The 13,102-nt window shown below is 35.5% G+C and overlaps 1 protein-coding gene across 1 annotated transcript; it reads right to left on the reverse strand.

Moving 5' to 3' along the window:
• Positions 1-209: 209 nt before the first annotated feature.
• On the reverse strand, positions 210-7,317 carry LOC100371438 (2-oxo-4-hydroxy-4-carboxy-5-ureidoimidazoline decarboxylase). Its single transcript, XM_002741107.4, is given in 3 exon segments — positions 210-822; positions 824-1,103; positions 6,913-7,317. Coding segments are annotated over 3 exon segments (510 nt in total). The 5' UTR covers positions 7,088-7,317; the 3' UTR covers positions 210-767.
• Positions 7,318-13,102: the final 5,785 nt, after the last annotated feature.

A 13,102-nucleotide genomic window follows, 5' to 3' on the forward strand; every position in this document is an offset into this window, starting at 1 on the left:
CAGCCATGACCCAGTCCGAGGTTCTATGTGCATACTACGTTCAGGTTAGACGCTAACTGGTCAGTCGCCATATCGCAAGGGTCAGCTCTTCACATCCACATTTTTGTCCTTTCCCATTCTGTTTTGTTGAATATATAATTCTTATTTTGTCTTTTATTGTGGTTGTGTGTAGTATTACTGTGAGGAAACATCAAAGAAACCAGAGAGCATTCACAATTGACTTACTGATATTCTTTACTTCACTATTATCAAACTATCAGGAACACCAAATGGCACAACTTTTACATATCAATATACTTGAATGATCAGGTGTCATATAACACCATAAAAAAGTATGTAATTTGATGCAGGAAATAAAGTAGTCCCTAAAATGTCACCATGTTAATTGAATACATTATTTTGTTTGCATAATTTACATTTGCATTTACACATTCAAGGAGGACCCACTGCTCTTGGATTACACTGTAAACTGTAAAAGTGGGTTCAACCATTTTCTTTATAGAGTTCTGTCTACTGTACAACTATACTTTTGTAAACATTCATTAGGCGGGGGAAAAAAGTTTCCTTTGTGGTCTGACTAGGGCATAAAAATGTCATAAATGTTTTGCTGTTTAGATTGCTACCGTTAATAATGATATCGAGAAAATAACCGTATTTGTGTAAAATATTCATATTAGTTTATTTTTTAATATAAAAATTAAAATGATTTGTCTAATTATATGTCTATCTCAATCCATAATGATTTTTATAATCTAAGATGGAGGACATCATAAGTGTGAATCCTTGTCAACCAAGTCCAATAGTCGATACCAACCAATTTTCCCTGATACCAGTGTTCAATTCATCAACCATCGAGTTATCTAGCCTTGTTTTAAATCCCTTCATAATAGCGTCCTTTTTGTTCTCCCGAGCACATATGACGAAAGGAAATCCAAATTTGTTTCTGTATTTAGCGTTGCATTGTTGGAGGTAGTTCCGTTCATCTTCTGTTAGGGACAGTAGTCCAGAACCGCTCTGTTCTTTTGTGGATTCGCTTGTCAATGTACCGGCTTGTGACAGCTTACCTGCAAGGTCAGGGTGACATCTTAGAATACCAGCTTTACCTGTGCACAGACAAATGAAACAAACATACTTTTAAAACCTATGTAAAATGAAATACACGAGAATATATACTGCCATCAAATTGATGAATTTCAAAAATTTGTCAGTGCAACAAACAGAAATGACAGTTTACTGTAGGAAAATAAATTGATTTAATTTTAGCCAATTTTAAGTTGCAGGGATATTTGAAAGGTTTTAAAATTCACTGGGTTTTGAAAGAAACATTACAATCTCTTGTTAACTTTGATAGTTTAATTAAGCCTTATGTTGGTATAAACATTTCTTTTCTTTCCCCAGGGGGGGGGGATCTATAACTACAATGAATGCAAAGTTGTATTTACTGTATTTATTGCACACAGAAGTGCACATAAAACAAAAATTGCATTAATTCATACATCATAGATATTTATTATATGACTTATTTTGAACATAGACACAGCAGTTTCATTTATTGTAAAATACTTTATTTTAATTTTCACTGACAAGACATTTTTGGCGTTTTGTATGAAATTTATTTTCACCGATTTTTGACAAGTTGAATGTAAAATATAGGAAAAAAGGTATATTCGCTGGATTTTATTTTCACTGAATCATTCCTTCAGCGAAAATAGCGAAAATTAATTCCAAGCGAAAAAAAAGTAATTTATAGTACATCAGGGATTGAAATAGAATTTTTTACCTGCACTAACTTGTTAAAGTATAAATAAAATTTACGGATTCTCGATCGATGTGATCATGAAAGAATTTGCTTTTTTTATTGAGTTGTCTTACAATGTTGTTAGTGAATATAGTTGTGTTCACGTTACACGAAGTACGGGCTAAGATTTAAGCTGATTTAGGCTTATCTAGCATATTTGCATTTCGGCTAGACCCAATTGCGTCCACGCACAGGGAGGGCCAGTTGTTAGCACGGGCTAAGGGGTGCCATTAGTCGGTGACCTTTGGTGAGCTGCTATTTACGAACGAAAAATGGATGACACGCGCGAGGTTCTATTTCTGCTGCTGGCATGTTTCGTTCCCGGGTTTCGGTCTAATTTTGAAGCGACGTGCACAGGAACACGAGAGGAGACAGACCCAACTTATTTGGATGCACATAAACAGTATACAACGGGCGTAACAGAATACAGAGTTTTATTAATGCATGTCGTAGACAGTGAACCAAATTTATTTTGTCTACGATTGGAGCTGCTGCATCCTGTACACTTTACTACAGTGACTCGATTAGTGTGGCAGCGAGCGCGGAGTAATGACTGGTGGAATAGTGTCGTTATACGAACATGGGACAATTTTTACACCCAAAGGTCGCCGCAGAGGGCGCTTAGCCCTGGGCTAAGCGTTCACGCATACTTCGTTAGCCCGTGCTAAGGTCTAGACCGCGTCTTAAATTCGGATCAGATTTAACCCATACTTAGCATTCCTTAGCCTGTGCTAAGCGTTCACGCACGTTTTCTTAGCACAGGCTAAGGAATTTGACCTCTTAGCCTGTGCTAAGGAGCTGTGCGTGAACGCAACTAATAATTAGCAAATGTTGTGTTAATTTCTACATGCACATTATATTTTGAGTTTATTTGCACAAGCTAATAATCTATGTGCATAGTGCAGTGTGCACCAGAGTATTTCGACCTCTGTTACATGCAGCATGGAAGGTATTAACGTTAATACCTTCCATGCATGCAGCAAATACAGCATATCAAGATGTCTTACAGGAGAGTATTACCAGTATCTCTACTCGATCAGACTCTGCATAGGCCCATAATTAAAAAGTTTATAAAAAAGTCATGTCCCTGTTTGTGTTATTGCATGACTACCAAGGCAATATCGATAATATTGACTAACGTGTAAGAATAAGACTCTGTGTAACTGTATTTGTTAAAATACTAGTAACATTGCCATCTGACAGCCATTTTAAATTTGATGGCGACAAAAATGTGTGATGTGTGTTTGAAGTTTGAACTTGATCGGTCTAGGCATGTTGGATATGTGGATCCAGAACTGCATTTTCTAAAAACAAATCCAAACACAATCTAAAAATAATGACGAGCATCTATGTCCTATTGTGTTCAATGCATGTACTGAGTTTGAAAAAAATCTGTCCACTCCATGCATGCATGACTGAGATCCGGTTCCAATATAGTGAACATGTGTGGTTTTTGTATATTTTTGGCCTTATAATGACTGTCATTTGGCCATCTTGAATCAGATTGTGAAACAAATGCATATGTATACTGTATGTCCAATATGATGTATGATTGGTCAAAAGCAATAGTACTTTTTTTCAGAGAAGACACAATTGAATACTTTATCAAGTTTCCCCAGTCTCACTGCAAGCGACTCACCAGGCACCCTACGGCCGAGTCACAGCAGTGCAGTGGCAGGAAACTGGAACCAAGTCTATAGCTGTGTTCTCAATCTGCGAAAATACTTTATTAGTTCTATAACTGATATTCCAATGTGTGATATTCACAAGATACAAGTTTTGCCTTAGCAACTGGTTCTTAGTCAAGCTTTATAACAAAATGGCATTGTAACTATTGATGCTATGAAAAATGCGCTAAAGTTTGCCGTTTATATACTGGGGGGGGGGGGTAGTCTAATTAGACGTTTTCAAGACTAAGAGTATTTGCAGTATCACAACTGAAGGTTTTTCGTCAAAAGTATGGTGAATGTACGTCCAACTACAGGAAAGATATACAGATCAAACTTTCAAACACTGTGCGTACTCTGGTGTTAGACGAGGATCCAGACTTGGTATGGTATGATCCCAAGACCGATGTTAAGAAATGTCTTTCTGATCTTGGGTGTGATTTCATAGACCTACCGTACTTACCCTAACTTATTATTTTTAACAAAAAGATTGTGAGGTTTTTTGTTTCTGCTAATGATAATATAGTTTAAACGTCATTGTTTCAGAGGTTTAATTACAGTTCTGTGGATGATGACATGCTTTTAAAGTGACAATTCACATTAATAGTAACTAACAAAAATCATACACAAGGCTGAAAAAAAAAACTCTGTTTCTCATTTCCGCGCCCATCATTTCGAACTATGCGCCTCAGACGTTTTTTTTCCTTCTAAAGCATTCCAAAATGCGCTTGTACTTGCACTTGTATCAAATTTCCCCCATTTTAACTCAGTATTCAAAAAAAAAAAAAAAAATTCCATAAAACAAGAAACAGAATTTTTTTTTCCTGGCCTAAGACAACACTGATTTAATTTTATGGATGACATCCTCTGGAGACCCCAAAACTAATGCGAGAGGGCGAAAGAAAAAAATCCTGCTAAAACCACAAGACTACGGAGCTGGTATTATGATTTGAACCACAGAACACAGTGTATCAAGTCTTTATAATTTTGTAGGAGGCACATGTTGATGTACACATCTCGTACTGTATTACTGTCACAGGTATAACCATTTCAGACAAGCTCTAGGTACAGCATGAACACCATTTTCAGTACAAGTCAAGGCGGAATGTACATATCACTACTTTATGACAACAACTAACAAAACATTGCAATGATACAGAAATGTCCTTGCTTGCTCCTCTCTACACATCTGGGGTTAGCTTTAACAGTGTTGTCAGGTGAAATGAAGCCTACATGTTAACCCTGCAAGTATGTCTAGTGTCTCATGCCTAGGGATCTCAAGTATCAAAAAAAAAAAAAAAAAAAAAATGATCTTTTGCACTCCTTTACACCCCACACATTGATCTCTTCAACAATAGGCCTTTTCTTCTTTCTCAGCTATCACATCCCTAGGCCACACCTCCTCCACTCCTATCCCATTTCTCTCATCGTTGCATCGCGGGACAGCCACGCTGGACAATATGTCCTTATAGCTGTGTAAACGTCACATCTCCCTGGCCATCATCAATTGCGTATCAGTCTACAACAATCCCTCAGTTTTCCCTCTGAACTTTTATGCTCACGTATTTTGGTGGCGTGGTCGCCATGTTGGAATTCCCGGCAACACAGTTTGCATGTGCAGAAGATCATTTACGACATAACTGACACGTTTTGAGATAGTCCAAAACGAGTTTTATGACAAGCCGGCGTTCTGTGGAGACTTGTCGTAGGAGATTTTTTTTTTTTTGAGAACAGGTGAAAACTAATGCGTGCGCGGATGTCATCCATAAAATTAAGTCGGTGTGGCCTAATGAAATATATGCGATGAAATGGGCAAACTATTTTTTGATTACAGATAGGTAAGTATGTTATTACCAGGAAAACAACACAATTTGTATGATCATTAATTAAGTGACATCAATATCTATGAGGTATTGCTATCTAGATTCAAAACAGATTTGTAAATATTGGTCTAAAGGAATTGACAGGGATTATTGCTCAAGATAAATCTGAATTTATTTTCAGGGTGTTGTGTTGCGTATAGACAGAGCAAGACATATTCCATCTGATTTGTGTTACAGAGAAGAGGAATCCTTTCTTCTGCTGGCAACTCAGTGAATGTAATTTACTTATACAAGACTTTTTCCAGACTCAGAGTTAAATATTTTTAATGTGTATCAAGTAATCCTTAAACTAATCCTTTTTTTAGTTTATTTGTTACTCTTTTGTAGTCATGTATTTTATTTTTCCAATGTACGCTAAAGGAATTTTTTAGTTTTTCATCAATGTTTTTCAATTTTGCTGATGTTTATTTTTTATTTTGCATCATTAGAAATTACGGCATTATTTGCTCAACAGGTTTTCAATAACCAAGAAGTGATGAGCAAAATTAGGAGAGTAAAACTTTGCTCACCAAATCAGAAAAGTAATCCTTGTCACTAAGAGTGAGCAGATGGAAACAGAAAAAGGGTTGACCATTTGAAATCTTGAGGGGGTTGTTTCAAGTACATGTGTACAATGTATCCAAAACGTTTTATAAATTTATTTTATTTATTTCAGCATAAAGTTTATATGTATTACAATACCACGTTTTAAAAAACTTACTTACTTACTTTTAAGTATAAACATTTAGTTCAAAGAGCAGGCCCTTATCTAGCTCAAGATCAAATGTTGCCTTATCTGATTTGCAGAGCAAAATTTTCAGCACCAATTTTTTTTTTTGGCCTAAAATTGTATTCATTACCATTTACCCCTGGAACAATTTGCTAGGTGGTAATCACTGGTCACCATGGTGTCAGACATCGTCATTTCAACATTGAGTAAACACACACAAATTGAACTTGTATATTTATTTTCGGTGTACTATGTATCTATTGAATTATTTGGTTGTTTTTAACCATTTCCAGGTCCGTATTTTGCACACAAGATGCATTTTGTGACGCTGTGAACATTTAGGAATCAATATTGATTATTGAAACACTTAAAATTCTTCAGAAAGAATTAAAATGGTTACACTAAGTATTAGAACACATATTTAAAACATACAAATTCTACAAAAATTATAAATTAATAAAACATGGAAAACAAAATGAAAAAATAAAGTATTAAAGATGAAACATTCAAAATCATGGGGGTGGCTTGAATAGTTTGATCTGCACATTTTTTCGCTGTGTCACAGCAGTGCAGTGGCAAAAAACTGCATGGAACAGAGTCTATAGCCGTGTTCTCAATCTGCGAAAAACTTCTATAACTGATATTCCAATGTGTGATATTCCAATTTACAACAAAATCACGAGGGTGGCTGGAATAGTTTGATCTGTGCATTTTTTCGCAGTGTTACTGTTAGTGTCTGTACATTTTTATTTTCTTCAATGTGGCATCACTTTGCACGCATTTGTTTCTCCTTACGTGTCTAGCTTGCATTTGTTATTCCCTTGCCCATTATTTTAAACAGTCAAACCCCCTTACCTGTGTCTGGCAACGTGTCAATAAATTTACAGATCTCGTCGTGTAGATGAGTCAACGACCTGAACGGCCTTTCTGACCATACAGCGGCGGTAATGAGAGTTGCATGTTCGATGACGTTTCCGAATTTAGAAGTAAATTCGTCAAATTCTAGCTGGTTAACATCGGATATACGCATGTCTTAGTCCAATCACAGTTCAATCGTCGACTGACCGTGAAAGCACCTAGACGAGAACAAAGTTCGAAAAGGGAGGACACTCTACCACCAGAGTGACGTCATAGCTTCACAATTATTCGAATTTAAACAGTAATCAATCATTTACCCTAGAAAAAACAACACACAAACTGAATACAGTTAAGTGCTAATCTGTTCAAACTACCATCACGATCAAATTAGCGACAAAATACACGTTTTCCCCTAGTCTGCATGACGTCAGTCATTGTTGGGTTGTTTCTAATTGGTTAATAAAGTGGGACTGTAAAAGACCCCTTAACTCACTGTTGATTTTAAACAACATGGCCACTGCAGAGGAAAACATCGTGACTGCAGTAAATGAAAATGGGGGCCACAACCTTCTTATTTTGGGCCAAGCAGGCACGGGCAAAACTAAATTGATTACAGGAATCAACGAAAGATTAATGCGATTCAAAAAGGTTGCCATGACCGCATTAACAGGCAGAATTCGCCGACTCCATAGGGCTGACAGCAATAGTATACGGAATTTTGAAATAAGTGGTCTTAGACACGCCCACATTATAAGCCAATCAGAACCAAGCATGCATTTATAATAATATTTATTAGGCGCATAAAATCCTTAGGAAAGGTTAAAAGGGTCTTACAAAAAAAAATTTTAAAACTATAATCTAAAAAGAAAAAAAAAACTATTCTAAAAATATAAAACAAATCAAAAACAAATATGAATAAACAATTTGCAACCAACGGTCAATACAGAATATAGAATGATCACAAATTGTAACCTAATACACTGATTATAATTTGTCCCTATGATGGCTGTAAGCTGGACATTTCATTTCAAAATGTTGCTCATCCTCAATTATATTTGGCTGCACATATCACATGTTCTTTTATCTAATTACTATGTCTGCATATTGATTAAGAAATTTTCAATTTTTAAATCTTGTTTAAAAAGTCTGTATGTTCTTAGTTTGTTTTTAGCCAAGGTTTGTTTTCTATTATCATTATGCATGTCTAAAATCCATTGGTTCTCAAATGATTTGTTTATTTGTTTATGAATAAAGTCTAAATTTTTCTTATTTATTATTTCACTTGAGTTTACAATGGTGACAACATCTATATCTTGCATGAGGGTTTCTACACTTGTAAAAACCATTTACTTTTTACATTCTTATTTACTAAGTAGGATTCTCTTAATAATGTGTTATCAGAGTTTGTTACTCGGCTGAAGTACTTAAGTCGTTGTTTCTTGATAAAACAGTCAATGGGGTACCTTCCTAGCTCACAATAAACAGCCATTTTTGGTGTGAATTTGGAGAGACCAAGAATAAAACAACGAAATGAAACATGGACATCCTCAATTGCAGACTTAGTTGTGCTTTCATCACCTCAAACATCACTACTGTATACAATAATGGGTCTTATCAGTTTGTCAAATAAAGAGAGTTGAAAGGGTATGTTTAGTGTGTTGTCATAACCGAGTTTGCATTTCAATGCAAAGAGAGCTTTATTTTTTTAAGTTATTGATACCCTCTTTATGTTTGCCATTAGCACTTAAAGTTATACCCAGTTAATTGATTTGCTTAACAATGGCAATTTCTTTTTCAGCGAAGAAGAATATATTATTGCTCAGGGCTCTGTTTGATTTATTGAATAAAATAACCTTTGTTTTCTCTGTATTAACAGCCAGGCGCCATTTTGACGTATATATTTTTAAGTTGTTTAAACAGTTTTGTAGCCCCTTAGCAGATTTAGATAAAATGACAACATCATCTGCATATAGGAGAAAACTTACTTTTAAATTATCAAGAACGGGGGAGTCACAGTTTTCAGAGTTGACTACTGTCAGTCAGTCACGATCAAAATATTGCTGAAACAGCTTGCTAGCAGTTTTAAGTTCATTCCGAATTTCCCAGCACTCTCTATCAAACCATGGAGCTAAAATAAGATTATTTTAGCTCCATGATCAAACCATATTTTGATTTCTCTTTTTTTCTTTTTTTTTAATTTTGGGTGTCATTATTTTGACAGTTTTGTACGCGACTGATGACAACAAAGCACTAAATTTAAGATGGCTGTGCCCGGCAATTGACATACAGTGGGACTTAAAGGGCGGATTCGTCGTGCCGTGCCCTCTTCAATATAGGACTCATAGGGATGTATACAATGCGTGTAAAATACATTGTTTATTTACATGAAATTCGAACACGCGCACTTTAACAATGAATCTGGGTTATTGTTCTTTGTCAAAAAATGTCATGATTATTCATGAGTGGGTGTGTGGAAGTAAACATGACCTTTTAAAGGTTGGGACTAGTGGTGGTAACATGTGAATGTTTTGCTGCTCGACATATCTGGTAGTTTAGAACTGAAAATGTAGTACTAATTTTGAATTATGAATCTCTATTGTAAAAAGGACTAATGAGCTATAGTATAGGGATCATGAAGTTTCCGGCTGTCTGTGGGCGATTTCTCCTATCAAAAAATCTGGAAATTGGGTCAAAAATGCTGAAAATAGCTATAGTATCGGGATCATGAAGTTTCTTAGATCAGTATATAAGAAGAGAAAACCTTGTCATTAGTGGTGTGCCACAAACAGAAAGTGAAAATACAGATGCAATAGCTCTGAAAATCGCTCAGATCGCGGACAAAAACATCACCATGTCGGACATAGATGTCTCGCATCGTATCGGAAAACGAAAGCCGTCGGTTGGTCAGCGCATGGAACTATAGTTCTATGGTCAGCGTTACAATTCCCCCTCTCAAATTATTATCAGATTCACAAGTAGAAGAGCTCGCGATGCTGTGTACAAGGCCCGCAAAAACCTGTCAACCGTTAAAACATCGAGTCTCGGTTACGAAGTTACAAATGATATATATATAAATGAGAACTTAACGCCTATTGGAAAAGCTTTATTTACTAAGGTAAACATCAAAAGGAAACAGTGTGGCTGGAAATTTCTATGGACACATTATGGCAAAGTTTTAACAAAGAAAGACGAGAATTCACCAGTTGTCTACATTCCAAACGAAGACAGTCTTTGCAAAATATGTTAATGTGACTAATTGCAGCGTGAAAAGCTGAATTATTCATGGCCTGACGTAACAGACTCATTGCTATCCAGTAATTACAACTGTGAATCTTATTCAATCGAGCAATTTAACAACAGTGAGTCATTGTCAGTAAATTCCTTTTCTGCCTTACATTTGAATGTTAGATTCCTTAGTGCACATTTTGACGACCTTTCAACTCTTTTACACCTTCTGAAAATGAAATTTTCAGTCATTGGTCTCAGTGAGACGTGGTTGCACAGTAATTTTGACATATCAATTTATAATCTGCCATCTTACAATTTTATTTCAAATTGCCGCACATCTACTTCAGGAGGTGGTGTTGGTCTCTATATACACGAATCATTGCTTTATACTGTTATTGACTCAGTTATTCTAAGTCATTGTGAGTGTTTATTTGTTGACACTACAATGGACAACAAACAAGTTATAATAGATGTAATTTACCGTAAGTCCAATACCTCTGTGCAAGATTTCCTTGATAGTTTTGAGCATTGTCTTGAAACTTTTTGTGCCAATAAAAAATGTATTTTTCTTGGTGATGTCAACATTAATGTTGCTAGCAGCAATAATGCGCATGCTGCCTATGACACAGTTCTTAATGCCAATAATTTTCAACAAATTATACACTCTCCAACTAGAGTAACCGAATCAACATCTACAACAATAGATCACTGTCTTATGATTTTTTTGATTATTTTATTGAAGCCGGTAACCCTAGAGGCGGATCTTAGTGATCATTTTCCAATTTTTGCTGTTTTTAAAAATTTACGTCATATATTTAACACAAATCCAACAAATAGTTACAAACATGACTTTTCTTTGTTTAATCCTGAATCATTCAAAGCGGATGTTGCAAAAACGTCATGGATGTCAATTTATGAAATATCAGATCCAAATTTGGCCTACGACGCCTTTTACAAACTGTTTAACAACATTGTCGCTAAACATGTCCCAAGGATTAAAACTCGTTTTTCGCCCAAATCACTCAAAAAGCCCTGGATTACTAAGGGACTGTTTGTCTCTATTAAAAATAAACACAAACTATTTTCTAAAACAAAACGACATTCTGTCAGCTCAACAGTACATAATCAGTATAAAAAGTACCGTAATATTCTCTGTAAACTGTTGAAAGCTGCCAAAAAGTCGTATTTTCGTGACAGATTTTGCACCTCCGCTGGCAATAATAATAAAACATGGCAGGCCATTAATGAAATAATGAATGGAAACATGTGCAAAGCTGGGATCCCTCAAAAATTAAAATCAACCACCAAACCAGATGAATTTGTTACAAACAGTAAGGATATTGCACATTTGTTCAATTCTTATTTTGTTAACATTGGCCCAAAGCTTGCTTCGGAGATTACCTGTAACACCAATTTTAATGACTACCTTGGCAACAGACAATCAGAGTCATTTTTCTTTCGCCCTGTCTGTGCACACGATTTCTTAAATGAAATTGGCAAATTTGACATTCGTAAATCCGTTGGTTATGACGGTATTCACCCAAAACTTGTGAAAGTGGCTGCTGAATATATTGCCGAACAAATCGCCTATATTATAAATTGTTCCTTGTCGAAAGGCGTATTCCCTGACAAACTGAAAAAAGCACGAGTGACTCCCATTTTCAAGAAAGGGTGTGCTTATGAAGTTGGAAACTACAGGACGATCTCAGTTTTACCTGTCTTCAGCGCGGCAAACTATTCGAATCATTCGCCAATAAACAGTTGTGTGCCTTTATGGACAAATTTAAAATTCTTTCAGAAAATCAGTACGGGTTCCGAAAGCAATATAGCACTAAACTCGCCTTAGCTGATCTCACAGCTAAAATCTCAAAAAGAATTGATGAAGGTTTTGTCACACTTGGTGCTTTTATAGACTTGAGAAAAGCTTTCGATACCATTGATCACAGTATTTTGCTAGCTAAACTACAACAATATGGGATTAGAGGGTCAACTTTGAACTGGTTTAAAACTTTTTTGGACGGTCGGCAACAATATGTCAGTACTAAAAACAATGATTCTGACTGTGAAACTATTTCCACAGGGGTACCACATAGGTCAATCGTAGGCCCTCTTCTTTTTTTAGTTTATATTAATGACATTTCTCGATCATCCCCCCTTTTTTTCATTCAGACTATTTGCTGATGACACTAGTCTAATTTAATCCGTAAAAGACCGTTTTGTAAACCTTCACACACTCAATATTGAATTAAATAAAGTTGCTATCTGGTGTAAATCAAATAAATTAACGATAAACATTGACAAAACAAATTTCATGATTTTTCAGACAGCTCAAAGAAAAACAACTATTGAGGGCGTATTGTCAATTGATGATTTGTCATTAAGAATGGTGTCGTCAGCTATTTATTTAGGTGTCACGCTTGACTCAACACTTTGTTGGAGACCCCATATCGAAAACATTGTTAAACAAATCAGTAAAACAATTGGGATAATCTCATACTTGAGGCATTATTTACCAAAATCCATTATGATATTACTTTACAACTCGTTGATTCTCCCACACATTGCTTATTGTATAGAAATATGGGGACACACTTTTAGCACATGTTTATTTGCATACGATTTGAAAAATGGCCGCCATGCACACTCTCTGGATCATTACGCCTTATCAATATCACATCCATATCATACACGATCTGTAACCTCTGAGAAACTTGCCACACCACAAATTAATTTAAGTTCAACTAAGAAAAGTCTGACATTTTCTCTTGTAAAACATTGAAACGAGCTCCCAACTTCGTTAAAAACATTAACTTTACGAAACTCGTTCAAAACGGCATTAAAAAAATATCTTTTAACTAATGTATAAATACTTGCATTATTGCAGTATATGTATTAGTATTGTCTATTTTTGTTTTCTTCATTATTATTATTTATGAGAGTTTGTAGTCTCTTTACTTAC

Source organism: Saccoglossus kowalevskii, chromosome 4 (genome assembly GCF_978046115.1).
Source record: "Saccoglossus kowalevskii chromosome 4, keSacKowa6.1, whole genome shotgun sequence".
Lineage (NCBI taxonomy): Eukaryota > Metazoa > Hemichordata > Enteropneusta > Harrimaniidae > Saccoglossus > Saccoglossus kowalevskii.